Source organism: Dysidea avara, chromosome 13 (genome assembly GCF_963678975.1).
Source record: "Dysidea avara chromosome 13, odDysAvar1.4, whole genome shotgun sequence".
Lineage (NCBI taxonomy): Eukaryota > Metazoa > Porifera > Demospongiae > Dictyoceratida > Dysideidae > Dysidea > Dysidea avara.
The window spans coordinates 12,641,898-12,663,119 of NC_089284.1; the positions used below are offsets into that span (position 1 = coordinate 12,641,898).

A 21,222-nucleotide genomic window follows, 5' to 3' on the forward strand; every position below is an offset into this window, starting at 1 on the left:
TAAGACATGGACTGCCATCAATAATAATATATAGTGCGTATCAAGTGTGTTCACTTTTCATTTGAAGTGTTACTGTGCAGGGACTTTCCAAGGGATATCCCCTCAATAGGTCACGTGATAATTGTCAGTCAGGTGGAACTTATTTATTTCCATTAATGCATCATGGAGCTTGTGTTGTGGCTTTCATTAATCAATCATTATGCACATACCATGGTGCAACAAAGTTTGTAACAAATTGCTTGAATGTGGTTCGTGGTTTGCCAATGATTGTGTATATGAGTTGGGGTTGTTCCACACAGCTTGCACAATATTCAGATGTCTGCATGACGACACAAGATTAAGTGAGACCTGTAAAAGAACAAGCAGGCACTGAACTTAACCTTAAATTAAACACACATGCAACTAACCTGGAACATCGGTCACAACACCAAAGACACTTGCTTGGATATCCTCATGGCTTAACTATGGAGTGACATGTGTACTTAATCGGCATCTACAACGCAATTTTCTTTTCTGCAAGAACTTTTTAGCACCAAGTAAGGGCACTACCATCTCACCTACAAGAGCATTTCACAAGAGATGTGATATTAACTTGAGTACAACCAATATGTGGTGTATGTTTGTGAACATGTGTGTATAGTGTTTGCACAATTTGTGTGCGTCTTGTGCTTGTATATGATGTAAGCGTGTGTTTGTATGTAGTGAAATAAAAATAATAGTATGATGTTTGTGATCTCTTTCATAACCCTTAGTAAAGCATCTAGCTCTATGAGTGGTAAACCAAGTGGATAAGTTGTCCTCAGGACACTGGCAGTGGTCATAGCAGGTTTTATTCATTGATAAGTACAGAATGACTGATGTACTCCAATAGAACAGTCAAGCAATAAATACTCTAATAGAACAGTCAGGCAATAAAATACTCTAATAGAACAGTCATTGAACAATATAGCTACAAGTATCTGTAACCCCATGTAAAAACAGATAAGCTGTAGAAAAACACTCCATGAAATTAATGGGTAACTGAAAGAGCTGATATCTAGAGCGGCCAAGAATCAAAGTTACTACAACTGACTATGATTACCAAAGAATATCTTGACTGTAAAACAGGCAAATAAAAGTAACTGACAATCAAAACAGCTCAAATAAAAGTAACTGACAATCAAAGCAGCTGATATCTGAAGCGGCCAAGAATAAGTTAATTTATACAACTTACTACAATTATTAACTTGCAACATTGCATCTTAATCATTCAACTGTGTCCTTGCTACATCCTAAATTAATTCTTTGTAACTCTAACTGGCTGGTAATTGGGCTGCCTTTTTTGCTTTACTCTGACTATTGAAAAAGGCGGCCAAATTACCAGCCAATTAGAGTTACAAAGAATTAATTTAATATGTAGCAAGTATGAATGTATAGAACACAGTTGAATGATTAAGATTCAATGTTGCAAGTTAATAATTGTAGTAAGTTGTATCAACTTAACTTTAATTCTTGGCCGCTTCAGATATCAGCTGTTTTGATTGTCAGTTACTTTTATTTGCCTGTTTTACAGTCAAGATATTCTTTGGTATTTACTCTTGATAATGGTTAGTAGTTATAAGTTTATTGTGCAATACTGTAGTTTTGATTAGTTTAAAATTTAAAAATGAAGTAGGGATCTAAACTAGTGAGACAAAATTATACGAATAATGGTATTTCAACATAGCCCTGTGGGACAATCCCTACTTTGGCATTGAATAAAATAATTGTTATGAATACAATGTAGGATTTTCCCACAGAGCTGTGTTGTGGTGATACCATTATTCTTATAATCTCGTCTCACTAGTTTTTTTTTTATTGTTTAGATACCTTACTTCAATTTTAGTTTGTTTAGATTTTTTGTTATGGTTACAGCATATGTGACTGTTTTATTAGAATATCAAACATGGCTGTTGTGTTAGGGTGGCTGCTTTATTAGAGTATCTTGAATGGGCCTCAGACAACTGAACTATACGTGATATTTAAGGGGCATGTATGCCTTGTTTTCACCTTAATTGTAATGGGGCTTGTTGCTCGATTGTTATTGGTCCAGCTAGCTTATCCTATTGTGCAGGTACAGTGTCTGCCAGTAATACCTCTTATAGCAGCGTGAGCACTGCTTTAAATGATGTTGTGGCATCTAATATGGAAGATGTTGATACAGAAAATTAATACCTTGATACGGTTTCATTTCATGAAGAAAAAGATGGCCAGCATGATTGAAGACAAAAGGAGAGGAACCCCAAAAGGCACATGCCACACATGAGTTAAATGTTGTGACAAAAAATGATGGCTATATGATGCATTGTTTAGCTCTAGCCTTGTGACTGTGGTCAAGCAGGTAGGCAGGGAGGCAGGCAGGCAGACCAAAACATTAGGTTTTGGTGATGTTTTAGAAATTCAATAATGGTGGGGTTTTGTTTAGATTTGATTCTATATTTGATGTCAGCTATTCTGTTAAGGTACTTTGTACCACTTAAGATATTTCTTTTTAGAAACAGCATGTTGGTGGGCGCCATTCATTATTGGGGTGATCCCTACTAAACACTACTACTGGAGCAATTATAAACAACCCAGTTAACTACTATGAGTAACATAATTTAGCAATTAGTTTATATACTCTGAGAAGTTACATAAATTCGCCATTCCCAAGCTGTCACGTAAAGAAATGCAAATTAGAAGCTAACCACCACAGATATATACGCTACCTGTAGTTCAGAAAAGAAGGGAACACCTTTCCTACAAGGTCCTACTGTCTGCATCTCTCTCTCTCTCTCTCTCTCTCTCTCTCTCTCTCTCTCTCTCTCTCTCATCTCTCTCATCTCTCTCATCTCTCTCATCTCTCTCATCTCTCTCATCTCTCTGTGTCTCTCTGTATGGCTCAAAATTTCATCACACATGGGATGTGATATATTCAAGGGTAACATTTTCATAATAATAAAATTCAGTAATGAATTTCACTTCTCATTTCTGCCACAATACTTACTATTCATAAGTAGTGCTACTTGTTTTGTAGTGACAAAAATAGTAAATATTGTGGCAGAAATTAGTGATGGATGCAACATGGCAGCAAACATCTGAGAGAAGTCAGAGAACACTGTCAACGTTTTGTGCAATGGAATGGGAACTTTCCATCTGCCCACTATAATGGGCAATAACATTTTCAGTTTATCATTAGTACTGATGGTTGCTGACGATAGTTGTGTTGTTATGCAAGTACGTACATTTGTATGTACTCAGTTGTCTTCATCATCGAATGTTACTTGTATTTCACCGAAGCTGGATTACCTGCAACCACTAACTAACATGTCAATAAAAGTATTTTTGTGATGGACATCATGTACAGCTACTTTATTTTTCAAGTGTTTTCATTAGAAATATCAAATGATTGTGGGTTTACATTTTGGCAGAAGAATGATCATCCTAATAGGGGCTATAAGAGTGCTACTGAAAACTTGTAAATACAGAAGTAAGAATCTTGATGTCAGAATTCTGTTGAATTCAGCAAAGAATTCAGACCAGGTGGTGAAGTGATGCAAATATTACAAGTGTAAAGTAATAAAGGGTACATTGTTCTATAGAAAGTATGCAACAAGTACCAAATGCACCAAAAGAAAATTTATTTTATTTTGCTATTGTACCTGTTCATATTTTAACAGTTTATCAGTTATTGTAAATAATGTTTATTTATTAAAAACTTGAAGCTTTGGTAAAGCTCATGTTTGCCATCTTCTGAGTGTTTTCTTCTGCAATAGAGCCATCATCTTTGCTTTTTGTCAAGTTGGTGGTGGCGGCGGCTGGCTCCTTTTATCATCCAGTACTAGAGCATCTGAGGTAATTGGCTGCAGTTTTTCACTGATGAATTTGTAAGATGGAACAGTACTGCTTGAATGTCTAGTCCTTGTTGATTTCTTTATCACATGTTAACTACTATTGCTGCTTTCCAATATGTCCACATTTTCTAATTAATCAGTTTGAGGCTGTGTCAATGAATCTTGTGTTTTAAAAACACCAGCTTTGACTCACTTTATGTATACACTGTATATCTAAAAGGTTGTGAGTGATACCCAAGCAGGCGTCTAAGGTTTATTACTAGTATCCATGGTGACAATTTTACCCTAATAAGTAACACGCACGCAGACATGCACGCATGCAAAGTCACTGATCTATGAAGCAATATTCAAGCAGCATGCTACCTAACTATTACTTTGAAGTAATAAATCTGATCGCGTGGTAGTATTATAGCAGTGTATGTCTCACTGTGATGGACTTTATTTGATACCCAACACATGTTATGTGGAATTGACACATGTGGATCACCATTAATTAGCTTAAGTACGTCATTGTTGACTCAGCAGTTACATATAAGTACACGTGCCACCATTGATTAGACCATTTGTTACATTCACTAGTGTAGAGAGTTTGTATACCGTGCTGGTAGCACCAGTATGTCAACAAGTATTTTCTTTATTATGACGGTAATTTTTGCTAAGCAACTAGTGATGGCTACAGGACAGTGTAGTGACTACCAATTCCAGTTTCCATTCTATCCTGGTGATTCTTGTGAGGAGATCTATGATAAGAATCCAGAGAGTCATCAGCTGTCAGGATATTATTGGATATTTCATGATGAAGGTCCCAGGAAGGTATTCTGTGGAATGAATTACACTGGATCATCTTGTGAGGACATCTATAACAATAATCCTGAAACTGGTGAAAAATCAGGATATTATCGCATCAATAACACAATATGGACTTATTGTAACATGACAGCCATTTCTACAAGAAGTGCTATTATCGCTCTCCCATCTATTTGTGCCAGTGTGGGAGGAGAATGGACAAGAGTTGTCAACATTGATATCAGTGTGGGAGGTAACTGTCCCAGTGGATGGAGAAAAGCTACTCAGTCTGGGGTTAGTTTCTGCCGTGGAGATGGCGACGCTTCAAATATTTGTTATTCCTCAAGCTTCTCCACTAATGGAATGAGCTACCACAGGGTGTGTGGTAGGGCTAAGGGATATCAGAAGGGAGGTACAAGTGGGTTTTCAGGCTACCACAATGGTCAAACAATTGACCAAGCATATTCTGATGCCTTATCAATCACGTATGGGAACAGTCCTCGTCAGCACATATGGACTTATGCTGTTGGACACTATGATAATAGTGATTTCAACTTTCTGAATTGTCCTTGCGGTAATGGTGGATTCGAAGCTCCCCCATTTGTGGAACCTCACTATTACTGTGAATCTGGTGCTACCAATTCTGTTAGTGCTTCTAACTATTTCTTTGATGACCCATTGTGGGACAGATCTGGCTGCGTTACTAGTAGTTGTTGCGATTCCACTAACCAACCTTGGTTCTACCGAGAATTGAACAGTACCATTACAAGTGATATAGAAGCCAGACTGTGCAGTGCTGATGGATTTCCTAATGCAGGTGTTCTAATAGAAGAACTGGAATTGTACATTCAGTAGTCATTGACTTATTGTGTGGGAAATATGTGTGGGGGTGATAAGAGGTGTATGTGTGTTTGCAGTTTAACAGATAATCATGTGATTGATGACATCAATGTGACACAATATACACAATTTGTAGGAGAGCACTTTTGGTATTGCAGAGCATGAAGTGTACACAGACATTGTAGGCCGCAGTGAAACATTCCTTTTAGAAAGTTTACTGTGAGTATGCATGTAATTCATCATGGTGAACTCCTACTGTATGTATATACCACATTGTAACAAAAATGGCACCAGACATATTAGACAAGACAAAATCCCTACCTTCAGCTATGTTTTACCTGTTAAATAGTTCTATCCATATATGGAGAACTAATATTTGAAGTATACAATCATTCCTCACTTCAAATTGACGTGAAAATGACAGATAATTGATTCTTACTTATGTGATAGACAACACACAAAGTGATTAATGCACTACCTTGCCATCTTGCACTACTAGTAAAAGAAATGGCATAGTCAAAACCATAAACCTATTTTATCTATATTTCTTAGACTCCTTTGATGGCTAGGACAGTTATCTCTGGCATATTTCTAATACTCTTTTTAATAGTTATACCACGGCTGTGAGGGATTTGCTGATATATACACCCAAAGCCCAAGGGCTGCGGGTGTATAATATTAACAAATATAAGCAGCCGTGGTATAAGTGATATATATCACTTTTACTGGTTACAATATTGGCAGTTTACTAAAATATATAATTGTTTTGGTTATCGAGATATGTTAGATAATCGAGATAAGTTCAAAGAATATATCGAGACATGTCTAAATTAGTCATCGCACACCTCTACTTAGTAACAGTCGCTATGATTTGTCTGATTAATTTGGAATAGGGTGGATGACTGTCAGGAGGGGTAGGTAATGGCGTGTTAAAGCCAATGTGGAACTATGAAGCACTAGTTAAACTATTTTATTAAATGCAGTGATATATACTACCTGTTAGAAGTGTGTACCAGATTGTACATCAATGATCCTATTATGCGTGAAAATTGTGATTGTCATGTATTGTCATCACTATAAGCCCCATTTCACCATAACAGCTGGATGTTTTAAGTCAAGAATTACACCGTTGCAAACAACAAATAAAGTAGAACTGAAATATGTATCATGCCCCGTTGCACTCCTTTCTCTCTACTTTTTGTACAGAGACTATTGGCTTGCATGAAATTCTTCAATGTTTGCACAATACTATTATGAATTCATGTGGGCTTGTCCTACCCGCCTGGATGGCTGTGGTATTCAGGATCATCCATCCTGCACAAAATATTATGTTTTACTATATATAGCAACTGTTGCATAACCATACAGTACTGTGGTACTGTATATGCATGATCCATGACCCTTACACATATCGGTTTGCTATCTTCTACCAAGAAAATATCAGTCAAAAACTTTTCATTCAACAGAACTTTCTACTGACTGACTGACTTACATGTACTAATACGTTTAGAGAAGCGTTATGGTGGCTATACAGTGCTACAGGCTTGATTTCTTTGCAATTTGACGTTCCTAGCCTACAGGTGCATTTTTTTTCTAACTGTGGTAGCTACAGTGCATGCATAATGCACTTACGTACCTTTGTCCTCCTTTGCATCCCATTTTTTCACTTGCAGTACAACATGTAGATTCCAGTGCTTTATCCGTTGTTTCATGTATTGTCTGTCACATAAGAAGAAAACAAGAATTGTCCATAATTTTTTGCACCATGCTTCCAACAGTTGAAACATGCTCTAGGCAAGCTTCACGTTGGTGCCAGACACATTAATTATGCAACTGAATGTGTGCCCCGATTATCAATGACAATGTTGCTATTCCTACTCTTTTTCAGCATATTATATGTTCCACCTGTTGTACAGTGTTACAAATGAAGAACAGTATGCTCTGCGATCAATCCACTGAATCCACTCACACTACAGAAAATAAAACACTGAAGCCATGCCACGAGTTACTACCAATCAGCACCTACGTATGTGGTAGTGGAGAAAAAATGGGACACAAAGGAGGACAAAGGTAGGTCCACGATGCATGTATTGTAGCTACTGCGGTTGGCGAAAAGGCACTTCTTGGGCCGAAGCAACATTGAACAGTAAAGAAATCAAGTCTAGCCTAATCCATAGTCGAATTGTGCTGGATGAAGGAATCAGGTAGGCAGCCAATAAGTTAGCAGAAAATTCAGTTAAATAAAAAAAATTAAATTTCATTGAAAGGGTTTGAGTTTGTTTTGAAGACATTATTGCTTGGCTGTGCCTAACATTATTACTTGCTAGCCAATACTGCCAAGCTGTAAAGTGAGGCTGGTTTTAAAACCCAAACCTCCACAATCCAGTACTGCCGTACTGTATGATACATGTTTGACATTGTGAAATGTCGGGCACTTTTTGTTATATGGCGTAATGTATTTCGTGGACTGGACTAACGGACTGGACTCACAGATTGAGCTGGAAACAGCTTTTAAACAATAATCCAGGCATTGTCCATCTTTTTCAACACTGGAGACACTACTATCGAGCTACAACTGCTGGTACTGCTCTTCATGAAACTAGCGTGTGCACTAATTAATTAGAATACACTCATGATATACGTGTACTAGCTGTGATAAAGCGTGATAGAGGCTATTGCTGTAGCATAGATGTTTTGCTTTGTTGCTTTAACACTAGTGTTAGGGCTGTAGAGATGAGCCAGTAATTGAAGGGGTCAGTGGAAAAAGGGGGTAACCCACATTTTGAGATTTGCCATTTTATAAGAAGAAAATTGCTTGGTTAGGCATGTTAATAATGCTTTCACAAAATTTAACTACAGGATTTAAAAGTTCAAGTCACAGCCAAATGTAAATTTGCATTAGTCTACGGCAATTCAGGAATGTCAGAAAACTCTATTTAATACCCACTATACACCCATTTTATTTTTCATATGTGGGTCACCCCCTTTTTCCACTGACCCCTTCAATTATTCTTAGCAGGTAGCTATGGGTGGCACCGCCAGGCGAGGTGATAGTGGGGCTATGCAAATAAACTAGCAGCCCTAACACTAGTGCTAAGTACTGAAGCAACAAAAGAAAAACATCTACACTGCACCAATAGCCTTACCACTGCTGGTACAAGTGTATCGAAAGTGTATTCTAATTAATTAGTGCATGTGCTAGTTTGTTGACTTGTAAGGAAGAGAAGTACCAGCAGTTGTAGTTCGATACTGGTGTCTCCAGTGTTGCAAGAGATGGATAATGTCTGGATTATTGCTTAAAAGCTGTTTCCAGCTCAGTCTGCGAATCCAGTACGCGAAATACATTATACCTTGTTATATATCATTATCACGGTATCCATAAATAGATTTATAAAAAGCTACACAAATTAGTGTTAAAAATATATATATATTTTTAAATGTGGGAAATAGAGATGGCTGGAAAAAAAAAGAAGTAATTGAAACAAGTCAACATGTTAAACTGCTCTAGGACTACAATGGAGCATGTCAAACTGTTTAAAATCTAACACTTGAAATTGTCACACACAGATCTCTATTTGGATATGACAGAGACTAAGGGAAGCCATAGTTTCCATAAATCAGGAGCAGATACATTAGTAGCTACTGCTGTATATGTGCGTAGCTATCATGAAATGTATGCCACTGTAGACATGGCAATGTACCTGTATTGTTCTTAGTGAGAATATGCATGGAATTGTTTCAGCAAAGCTCTTCAAACTTTTCTACTTATCCAATAATGCGTATGTATATGTATCACTACCAATGGTATGTACGTACAATATCAAATAGAGATCTGTGTGTGTGTCAGGCTTTGAAGAGTTTGATATGCTCCATTGTAGTCCTAGGGCAATTTAATGTACTGACTTGTTTTTTTGTTTTTTTTTCAGCGATCACTATTTCCCATGTTTTAAACTATGTACATAGTATAAATATTGTTTGTAGTTGTGACAATGAATTGCATATGTGGAAACGGATTAAGCCAAGAAAATCCCACTTAGCAGCTAGGTTCTAAAATGCAACTAATGTGCATTTCACGACCTCACTAGTAAGACTGCCTCTTTATTAAACTAAAGCTAATCATTTTGAGTGGTACATGCAGCACACACACAACATAGCACGCATATTCATATACACATATTCATACTTATTGATTATGGGTTTCAAATTTCAACCTTTACTGCAAATTTAGTGGCCTTGACTGTTGATTTTAAAGTTTGACTGCTGTCACAGATCCACCTACACTGATGTCACTCTCTTGAGAGGGAGTGGCACAGAGGGCAGTTCCCAGTTTGGGTAACCATGGTCATCAATTAAGATCGATTTTACATGTTTACATGGTAACATGGTAATTTTGGAAAGACCATCAACCAATGGTACCATCACGTTTTTGTTTGAATGCATAAATTGAACCTTGACATAGAAATGTGAATATAAGCACACCCAATCAGGTTTGAGACTGGATCGAGCACTGCCTCAGAGAGGGTCTGACCCTAAGTAAATTATATCAGGTCTGTACAGCAGGCTAGATTTAACTTGTAAGCTTGCCTGTGTGTACGAAGTCAGTGAAAATAAGTGGGTGTGGCTCATGATATGTAATGCCTTATTACTGTTCAAGGAATTGCTTATGATTTAAGCTGCTTCCAGATTGGCTATTTATCACATTATCTAAATAATAGGTGTCATCCCAGGAGAAGAGAAAGGCTGAAGGAATAGGCTATGGCTGGTTGCATTCTTCCTCTAAATCAAATTTCCAGCAATTATCTCAATTTATCTGTTTCAAAACCTTTTGAATGCGTACACTTTGTAATACTATAACATTGTTGTGCACAATTAATTCATCATCAGATACGTATGATCCAATTCAGTGACATTTATACAGCGGATGAGTCCCACTTGGCCAAAACAAATTGTGATTCAAAGTATAAGCTGTGAAACTGGACAGAATATTATAACTGGTTGCTGAGCAGATCATAACTGTCGGTTATCCGATTAACATTTCCTGCAATTGTTATGCTGCACTTAAAATGTAAGTTATATTTGTCCGTAAAATTTGTAGTACAAATTGTCAGATTGTCCTTATAGTGGCCAAAGTAATGATTATACTTATAGCAGAATCCTATTACAAGTGTGGTATCAGTGGTAAAGCATGTGAAAAGCACCCAAAGCATATATGTTTGAAGATCGGTTATTTAGTTATGAAAAATAACTGATAACTAGCCAGTTAATCAGTTTACCTGGTAAGATTTCACAGTACTAGTTCAAAGTGACCTGGGTATTCTGGTCATTCAATTCAGTTTCAGCTCTACATCCAACTACCTTAACTAAACACAGCCTGGTGCCAGCCATGTTGAGACAACACCAACAACTACCATCTCGATTCAGTATGTATACCTGTTATAGAGATAATGAAGATTGACCATTAAATAACCAGTTTCACCTTTCCTTCATGGTAACTTGTCAGTATTGGTTAGACAAATCAAGCCCAAAATATGCTTTCTGAGTGACCTGAAATGTTTCTGAAAAGTTATTTTTTGTTTAATCAAATTTTGTACTGAATAACTGATGCCTTCAGCCAAGCATAATTCAACTGTGATAAATGCTACAGGCTTGATTTTTTCACTGTTCAACATTGTATAGGGTGAGACGTGCCCTTTCGCCTACCACCACAACTGCAATACATGTATCATGATTTTGTCCTTCTTTGTATCCAATGCATTTCTTACTCCACTACTGTGTTGGTGTTGATTTGTGGGTAATGAGGTAATGGCTTCCTTTGTTGGCTTAGTATCGTGAGACTCAATTGTCTATAATTTCTGTAGTGAGTGGAGAGGTGCTTCTTTACTGTTCTTTATGAAGTGGGATGGCCATGTCCCTTTACATCAGTTTGTAGTTGAGCACGTGTTTGCATATGATTTCATATGTCTTTTCTTTGATATTGTATATGAGCTGAGACATATGCCGTCTCAGAAAAAAACCCGACCTGTTCGCACAATTATTATTATTTTTTTATTTACTCACCATTATCTACAGTGTCCAAGGAATGGATCAGTTTCAACCTTCTGTGGTGTGTAGTTTTAAAATTACAATGCTAGAAAGTAGGAAGAACAAGGAAATCAATTTGTACAGTGACTATACTAAAAATATACTACAGCCACTTGCATTCGCAGCCATAACTTCTGTTTGGATTAGTCTACAAAGTTGGAATTTGGCTTACAATGTTCACCATGGATTGGCAGATCAACCGATGTATAGTTTTAGCCTTGCAGTCACTTCCGCATAGGCATATGAAGGCAGTTTGGTAGAAGAAACGGTGACAATCTTGTTTACATTTACCACATCGTAAACAAACGCACGTGACACCCATACCATTGAACCTATAAAAACACACAAAGATTTTCGAACTCTCCATGAGCAGGCGAATAAGATGGTATATAGTTTTAATCAATCTGAGTCTTCCTTCTTCGAGTTCTGGCCCAATAAAAACTTGCGTATTTTTTTCTTGTAGCATGCATAATTTTACAAATAATTTTTAAATTCTCAATATGCATACTTGTGCGAACTAGACGGGTTTTCGCTGAGATGGTCACATATACACACACTATACTGCAAGTATTGTGGATGCATCATACAGTAAAGTAGTACTGTACAGTAGAGCTGTACAGTATGGATCCCTCCTTTAAACATAATGCTGCCATCAAACATTATTATAGAAATATCTTATGTGATGAAAAGCACCTCTATGGAAGGTCTTAGTGTATTTACTACACTAGAAACAAGAAGGCCTTTACAAAAGAACAAATGTCTAACGTCAATTCTAGTGTTTAAAAAAGTAACAGAAGAAAAATGTTGAAACCTCTGCAGAGTAATCTTCCTGCCTGCCAGGCTGACTATAGTTACAAAGCTAGAGGCTAAACTAGAAATGCTAGAGCATGTTGGGTGAGCCTGAGCTGTCTAAGCACAATAGACAAAAGTGGGATGACCCATGCCTTAATGTGGTTTCCTTGTGATATTGACAAGATGACAACTGGCAAGGTTGGAGATGAAAGGTAAGGCAAGTCACAGAGGGCAGAAAACCCCAAAATGTGCATCCCATAGCTGAAAATGATGCAATTTCAGTAATTGATAGTATGTGTCTGATACCATTTTTTGCTTTGTTGGTTCAAAAGATACATGGTATTCAAAAAAGCAATCTAATACACTAGTAAATTGTGTAATGTGCATTGTCCTTGTGTCTTGCAAATAGTTCTTTACAGAATATGCTAATTAAGAACATAAAGTTCAAGTTTTTCAATAGCCACATCTTCACTCCCATGAGGTTCTTGTTTACAAGCACGAATTTCAAAGTCTTCAGTTACAGGCTGTGGTAGTCTCTGGTAGAACCACGGCATCCCAATCTTGGCACAACATCCATTACCTTGTGTGCAGCCGGCACCATCCCATAAAGGGTCTGACAAGTAGTAAGGAGGACCTTCATATGTTCCCACATCTCCAGACTCACAGTAGTAATCATTACCTACAAAGGCAGGTGGAGGGGGACCAGGATGAGTGGCACATGGACAGTTATACTTTGGGTAGTCATAGTCATCACTTAAACCAACAGCATAGGTCCACACATGTTTACGTGGTGATCCTAAAGTGATGGAAATACCATCAACATATATGCCATCAATTCCTTGTCTTTTATGTTGAAAAGCATCCATATTTCCTTTTTGATAAGCTTTGGCTTGTCCACAAATGTGTTCATAACTGACTCCCTTGACATAGAAATGTGCAGAAGCACATCCATCTACATATCCTAAACAGAGTCTCCTGGGAGTGGTGATCATGTGCCATGTTCCTGGACAAGTATCATCTCGATTCATGTCTACATCAACAACTTGCATCCATCCTCCTTTAACACCACCACACTTTAGCTTCATGTTACAAGTGACCTCAAACAATCCTACACTAGTCTTTATCCAGTATTGTCCAACACTTCCCCTACTAGTAGGATTACGCTGGTATATCTCATGACAAGAAGCAGCAGGATTGTCCTTACTCATACCAAGTGTCTTGTCTTCATTAGCTAAAGTAGTAGCAAACAGCAACAGTAGGATAAGATACTTCATCATCTCCACTAGTCTTGATCAGTTACTGTAATAATGTAACAAGTTAACTCCAATTTATAGTTACACTATGATGTCATCCCGTCGTGCATGTTACCATATATGTACGTATGCTACCTCAGCTCATCTATAATTAACCTTTATTAGAATATCCTCATGTATAAACCACTTGTGATAGTAGTGGTGTGATTTGTGACCCCAATCATGCAACTGAACTGTAAAATGATAAAATAGGTCAATTATGTGACAATCGGCCTTTATGTGCTGAACCGTCAATTTTGGCGTGGAAAAGTTCAGTGAGATGTGATCAGCTAGCTGTATAATGGTACAGCCTAGAACTAGCACATTAGACTTTTTTTCCATATGATTTGTAAAACTAGACAGTTCCTAATAGAATCAAGGAGGTGAGCCTGATCATTGAATCAAAGAAGCATGTGTAATATGTATATGTTTTAATAACATTAGAAGTCTGTAATATTATTTAATGGGTTAAATAATATTATGAACTCCTGTCAAATTATGTTATGAATCAGTGCACACATGTTTATGTTACCTGGAAAGTTTTACATAATATTTCCTTTGATGTCTGAGGTTACTAAATCCAATAGAAACCTGTGGCGGGGTTTATTTTACAGGGATGAAAATAACAGTCAGCCATCAGCCAAAATCTGGCCATTTTGCTAGGTTGGCCATCCATTCTATCCACAACCAGCTCACTAGCCAAACAATAAATAAACCAGAAGTTATTGCATTATATGAACCATTATTAATACGCATTCATGTGGTTACGTAAAGTGCTGAGTTGTTATTAATTTAAAATAGCCACCAACGTTTCGAGCAATGTTTCAAGTGGCATTCGCACGTCCAGTACTGACAAGAGAGGATCGACTTCTACTTCGCAACCAAAGCGACCAAAGAGACAAGTGTCGAAAGAGACTTTTTCAAGTGGCAGCAAACCTACAAGTGGGAACATCTGTCTATGGTTTGGCTATCGGCCGATATGGATGGCAAAGACAAATCCTTGGTGTCAACTCTTTGTTGTGTCATTTGTAGAAAGTATGAAAGCAAAATTTGTGGGCACAAAAATTTCTCTAAGGCATGGACAGATGGTTCCAGCAATCAAAAGACGAGTAATATAATGGACCACGCATGTAGCGAACAACACAAATCTGCAATGATGTTTTTCATAGAGAACAAGCTATAAGTCGACATGAACCAATCATCAGTTACAGCCCCATTGTTCAAAGTCTGCCATGGATCCAGCTGTGAGAGAGTGAGTGAAGTGGAAATTTGATATCAGCCTGGTTCTTGAAAAAGAGCATATACCATTTCTCAAATACCCAGCAATCCATGATTTAGAAGAGAGTCATGGAGTGGATCTTGGCTCAACATACAAAAACAGGGATTCTGCTCACAGTTTTGTTCACTACATTGCTGAAAGCCAAAGACAGCAGTTTCATGCTAGCCTAAAATTGTGCAGTGTTCTGATGGATGCTTCTACTGACAAGGGGGCATGTAGAGAATGAACTATTCATTATTCTACATTGTAAAAGAGATGATGTATTACTTGAAGTAACCACCCATGCAAGGTACTTTTGTGTGTTAGAGCCAACCAGCAGATGGGCTAGTACAATGTCTTGGTACAGCACTTAAGACTATGGGGATTGATAGTACACTCTGAAGAGAGGATGTTCTTAGTGTACATGAGCACCCTGTTCTTGTTGGCTGTGGCACTGATGGGGCATCTGTAAATATATCTGCCCAAAACAGCATGCAAGGAAAGCTGAAGGCCGCCTTACTGTAGTTGAACTGGATGTGGTGCTATGCTCATCGACTTGAGCTTGCATGTAAAGATTCCTTTATTAGTCATCTCTTCCTTGACATTGATGACATGTTACTACGACCTTTACGAAAAATCCCCTAAGAAATGCCGGGAACTTTCAGACATTATTGATTACTTAAAGGAGGTGTACAAATTACCTCAAGGGGGAAACCTACTTGTACGAGCCAGTGGAAGCCGTTGGATCACACACAAACGCAAAGTTTTACAATGTGTTGTGGATCACTATGGAGCTTACCTGGATCATACTGCAATACTTGTGGAAGACCTCCCTAGAAGGCTCAATGCTTCGCATTTCGGAAGCACACTGTAGAACTACTTCTACTTTGTAATGTATCAGAACAGTCTCACCAATGGCCAACCAAATGATGTTGTGGTCTGACAAAGTTCAGTCCAAAACAAAAAAGTTATTTTCATCCCTGTATACATCCAAAAGCCTGGCCCAAGGGCTAAGAGTGTACAGCAAAATCCAACACGGTTGTGGTATAAGTGATATATATCACTCTAGGCACAGTCACCTGATAGGTGAAAGAACTAACATGCTTTCACCCTGTTTGTTTTATACATCAGTATCTGATGATCAATACTGGTTTTAGTAGTGTGGGCTATTAGCACTCAGAACAGTCATTATGCTTCTGCACACAACACCAGAAAATTGTGATTGTGGGATATAGTTTTTAGTTTTACCACTTTGTACCCTACTAACTTTGCTATTTGGATAGTAAGTAAATAAAGTACTTAGCACTACAAGTTACTCACCTATTTATTCTCTTGGTATTGTTCCTGGTCTGCTCAATGGCTGACATGCGGTGGGTAGAAATATGCATCCACGCATTGGCCAAATGATTATTGTACTCTTACAATATACATAGTTTAGTAACTATCAACTAGTCAAAACTTAGCAACTACACTGAGCCTATTATAACCAAAACCCACAATTTAATGTTCTGTGTTGTGCAATATAACGAGTCAAAGCGTATCGTATCTTTGAATTGGTTGGGCATCAAAACCATGAGTAAAGCATGTTCATGATATTGTCCAGGTAATATCAAGTTATTTCCCAGCCAAATATGCCAGAGTGAACTTTTGAACATCCACACTAAAGTGGTATATAATTATTATAACATTAGTATTAAAAATATATATATATATAGTAAATAATATACGTATATACGTATATAGAGCGCCCACACTAAAGTGGTATATAATATTACATTTAAAATAATATTATGTATTAATATATATACACCTGTGGTTGAGATCAAAAGCACCGCACTGTGGTATATAACTGATGTACCACGGCAAACTGTGGTATATAAGTGATATATATCACTTTAGTGTGGGTGTTCTCGGTGTTTAACTTGCATATTTCCCAGGCAATATCATGGGAAAGTGGTTTACCAATGATTTTGATACCCAGCCAGTTCAAAGAAACAATGCGCTTTGACTCGTTATATTGAGCAACATAGAGCTTTGTATTGTGGGACTCATTTTTGTAGTGGTTGCTAAGCTGAGTATATTTGCTAAGATAGACTAGTCGGTTGTTACTAAAGGATAATGATGGCACAAAATAATTGTTTGGGCGATCGTGGGTGCGTATTTCTACCCACTGCGTATCAGCCTTTGAACAGACCATGGAACAACTACTGCTACGTTGAAATAGGTTAGTAACTTACAGTACTAAGTACTTAACTTAATATAATTACTTACTTACTGTACAAATAGCGAAGATGGCTTAACTTAGTACAAAAATGATAACAATATAAACTCCATCCTATAATCGCAAGTTTTCTAACATTGCGTGTTGAAGCATAGTAACGTATTAATGACATTTTAATGTATGGATAACATTCTGATGGCTATTAGCCCACGCTATTAAAACCACGATCAATCTTCAGATGCTACTGTATAAAACAAACGGGATGAGTTCTCAGTAGTTCTTTAACCCATTAAGTGAGTACGCCCCAAGTGATATATATATCACTTATACCACGGCTGCCTGATATTATACACCCGCAGCTCTCGGGCTTTGGGTGTATGTATCAGCAAATCCCTCGCAGCTTTGGTATAACTATTAAATACCACGCTTTGTGGCTACGCTTGCCATATAATTATTATAGTGTAACTTCACACATTCTGTGAAATCCTTATCTAAATGGTAAACAAGTCTCTAATAACAAGCACCTACATCAACCAAGAATTATTCACCTGAGCAAGGAGAAGGATTTCGATGAACTCTTGTATAACTCACTAATCGTGAATAGATGGGCATGGCACCGCTAAAGAGTCTAAAACGTCTGATCCATCAAGGATTTCTACTAATTTTGATCTTCAACAGGTGCTGGTTCACTATAAATTGCTTCATTTCATCTACTGGGGTGTAGAATATAATAGTTATAACACGATTACTCAGGATATGACAAAAATATATGCACTCGCAATCGGGCCCTCGTGCTCATGTGTATATTTTTGCTGTTCTGCTGTTGAATAATCTGAGTGGTCAAAGTAGAAGTGGCTGTTACAGAAGCATCAAATTATAACCATCCCTTGCCATGTCCATACTAAGTTAACTAAGTTACATGCAAGATTTTGTTATTGGATCGTAGTGAGATGTATTGTGCATGTATAGCGCTTGTTAGTATGGAGCTGTACTGTGGATCATCATTGTAGGGCAGCAGCTCAGAAGACATGAACACAGGAATGCAGTATGATGCAAAAGAGTTGGCTGTGTTAACTACAAGTTTGATGAAGGTTATACGCCAGCAGTTGGAAAAATGTGCAGCATATTTTCAGGTATGCATTTGTGGTTTACAACCATTTAATACCTAAGCAGATCTATTCAGTATTCTGGTCCTATCGAGTTTCCCAATGGATATTCTCTGGTAAACCCATCAGTTTCTGCGTATGCAAAATATGTTTCTCCAGGCAACCATTAAACAATGTTGCTGCATAGTTGCTTGCATTTTTCACATGTTGTACGTATATTGTCTTCTGTGTTTTGTTTGTTCCACCCTTGCATGGTAATACTGCATTTCATTTATAATGCCATGTGAAATGTATGCAGTCACAGATTAAGAACAATGAGGAGGATAGCTTGATATTATCAACATCAGATGATGACATGGAGACTACTATGAGCTACCAGTTCAAGGTCATCCTGCAGATCATCACGGCACTACTATCATGGTAATGAAGTGTACTGTGAACACTGTACATCTGTATTTGTGTGGCTATATAGCTATGAACTACTTTTGTTATTAAGCATATGGTATTGAGTATAAATGTACTAGTTTCAAAATGAATATTGGTATCTGTCAGATTGTGTCTGCATGTGTTTCATGACCATCTGTGAACTGTGAGGGCATTATACATCTGCATTTGTGTGACTGTTTTAGTGTACAGGGTGTATGTACTATATATGCTAAAGGAATCTGTTAGTAAACATGTAACCAAGAGTTTGTAATACTGTTATGAACTCTTGAAATAAAAAGTATATCGAGTTGTAATACCTGTATGAGCAGTATATTACAGTAAATTTCAGAGACATTTTTTTACATTGGCAATATAGTATGCACTTTTTATTTGCATGCATATTCTGTGTGCACTACTGATACATTGCATGAGTGCGTGTCCACAGGTCAAAACTGTCACATCCTGAGCATCGTAGACTGCTCAAAGATTTCTGTTTAGCATTTAACAGTGAAGAGGATAAATCACAGAGCACCACTACTATGGAGGAAGCTGCTATGTAAGTACACAAGTACACACATCTGTACTTGCAGATTACAGTACATACATACATACAGTAAATGTCACGATTTAAAAACATACCCCTGACCATTTTATATAAGGAGCATCAATAGGAAAGTGGTGGGTTAACAGCTTTCAGTTTGGCTGTTGTAATTTGAATTTAAAACTATAGTTGTTTAGTAGTTTTATGTATGTAGGTGCATGCTACTTCAATGTACTATAGTACTACTACACTACTACTTTTTGATTTAGAACTACATTGTGCATACTACATTTATTTTTCTCTTCTCTTCACACCACCTCTAATGCAGGGTAGCTGTACAATACATTGGAACCTTCTCAGTTTGGTTACCCAACCTTGGCTGTGCCCATGTGTTGGTCAAGTCTCTTGTTCTGTTGATTAATACTACCAAGGCTGTCGAAATGAAAAACTTTGTTGGTGAGTATCCATGCAACACTTTGTGTTCCGGGTAGATTTACCAGGAGTTATTGTTACAGCTGAGTTGAGCGGTAAACTTCTAAAAAAGTCGTGGCAAGGATCCGAGTCTGGACAACAAAGAAATGAAGCTCTCAGTTACCTGTTAAAGTATTAATAATATTGTTGAATATGCACACAATAGCTACATACATACATGTATATACAGTTGTCAGGTGATGGTTACATGCTGTAAGTATGTTTACATATGATGTTTGCCTAATGTGTAGCTAGAAAATTTTGTAAGGGACAAAGTTTGTAGACACGTTAAAGCAAGAGTTCATAATATTAAGAAGTAAGAGTTGACTCACAAGGCGTGACATGGTTATGCTAAAATGACTTTGGTGAAAGAAAGGTCTTGTATAGAACTAGTAGCAACATCTTGTGATTGTTTATAAAACAATCACAAGATGTTAAAACAGTATGGTAGTACTGTTTAAGTAGGGATCCCATCAAAAGTGATGTGCCTGACGAAAGCCAGGAATAATACTAATCCATCTAACATGAAATACAGTATTAGAAACAAGAAAACACTTTCAGGCGGCCGGATATAGAGTTTTTAAAAAAATCGCCAAAACTCAAAATTTGGTCTGCCTCACTCACTTACTCACTGACCACGGTCACAAGCCTAGATACCAAACTAAGCAGCACAGAGCCACTATTTTACACCACAATAACAAACTCACTGGTGGGATTTGCCTTTTGGGGTTCCAACAAGAGTAGGCCCTCTGCACCTTGTCTTTTCTTTTATCTCCAATCAGGCTGCTTGTCTTCTTCATCCAATGAAACCATATCAAGGTGTTAATTTTCTGTATCAATACTTTCTTTCAGCAGCATATTTAAACGTCTCAGAATTATTTCAGAGCTAGATTTCAGAAGCACTTCATTCCTGGTGCTACTATTAAGAAGTATACTAGCTAGATATCTGCAACTTCGCGAATGGATCCCATTCGCGATTAGTCTGGCGCCATGCGAAAGGGTGGGCACGCCAGACTAGTTCGCAATAGGTTTGCGACCACACCACCAGGTTGGCTAATAGCGATAGAGTACGGAGACCACACCTCTTCACAATCTAGCTATTTACTTAACAGAAACAAGACCTTATTGGTCTAGCTAGCTGCACACCCCTTGTCTGACTCGAGATACTCTAACAGTCACTCTAATACACCAGTCAGTCTAGCTGTACTACAACAACAAAAAAACTAAACAAACTAGTATTTTTTTTAAATTGTTAATTTAAAAATGAAGTAGGGATCTATGCAATAAAAAGTAGTGAAACAAGAGATGAGTGATGGTATTACAGCATAGCTCGCTGGGAAAGTCCCTACTTTGGCACATTAGCTATAACAATTATTTATTCACTGCCAAAGTAGGGACTTCCCACCAAGCTATGCTGTTATACCATCATTCATCTCTTGTTTCATTACTTTTTATTGCATAGATCCCTATTTCATCTTTTAAACTCACAATTTTTAAAAAATACTAGTAATGTTATAGCTTGTAGTGATAGGTTTAAATAGTAGTAACGGACCCTCG

At 37.5% G+C, this 21,222-nt stretch overlaps 1 protein-coding gene across 1 annotated transcript in view; it reads left to right on the forward strand.

Moving 5' to 3' along the window:
• LOC136242468 (Fanconi anemia group D2 protein-like) overlaps nt 1–21,222 on the forward strand; it is a 41,773-nt gene that overhangs the window by 14,270 nt on the left and 6,281 nt on the right. The window contains exons 17-21 of the mRNA XM_066033896.1: nt 18,132–18,254; nt 18,526–18,647; nt 19,099–19,209; nt 19,523–19,650; nt 19,710–19,797. Coding sequence (XP_065889968.1) covers nt 18,132–18,254; nt 18,526–18,647; nt 19,099–19,209; nt 19,523–19,650; nt 19,710–19,797 — 572 coding nt within the window. The remainder of the gene's footprint in view (nt 1–18,131; nt 18,255–18,525; nt 18,648–19,098; nt 19,210–19,522; nt 19,651–19,709; nt 19,798–21,222) is intronic.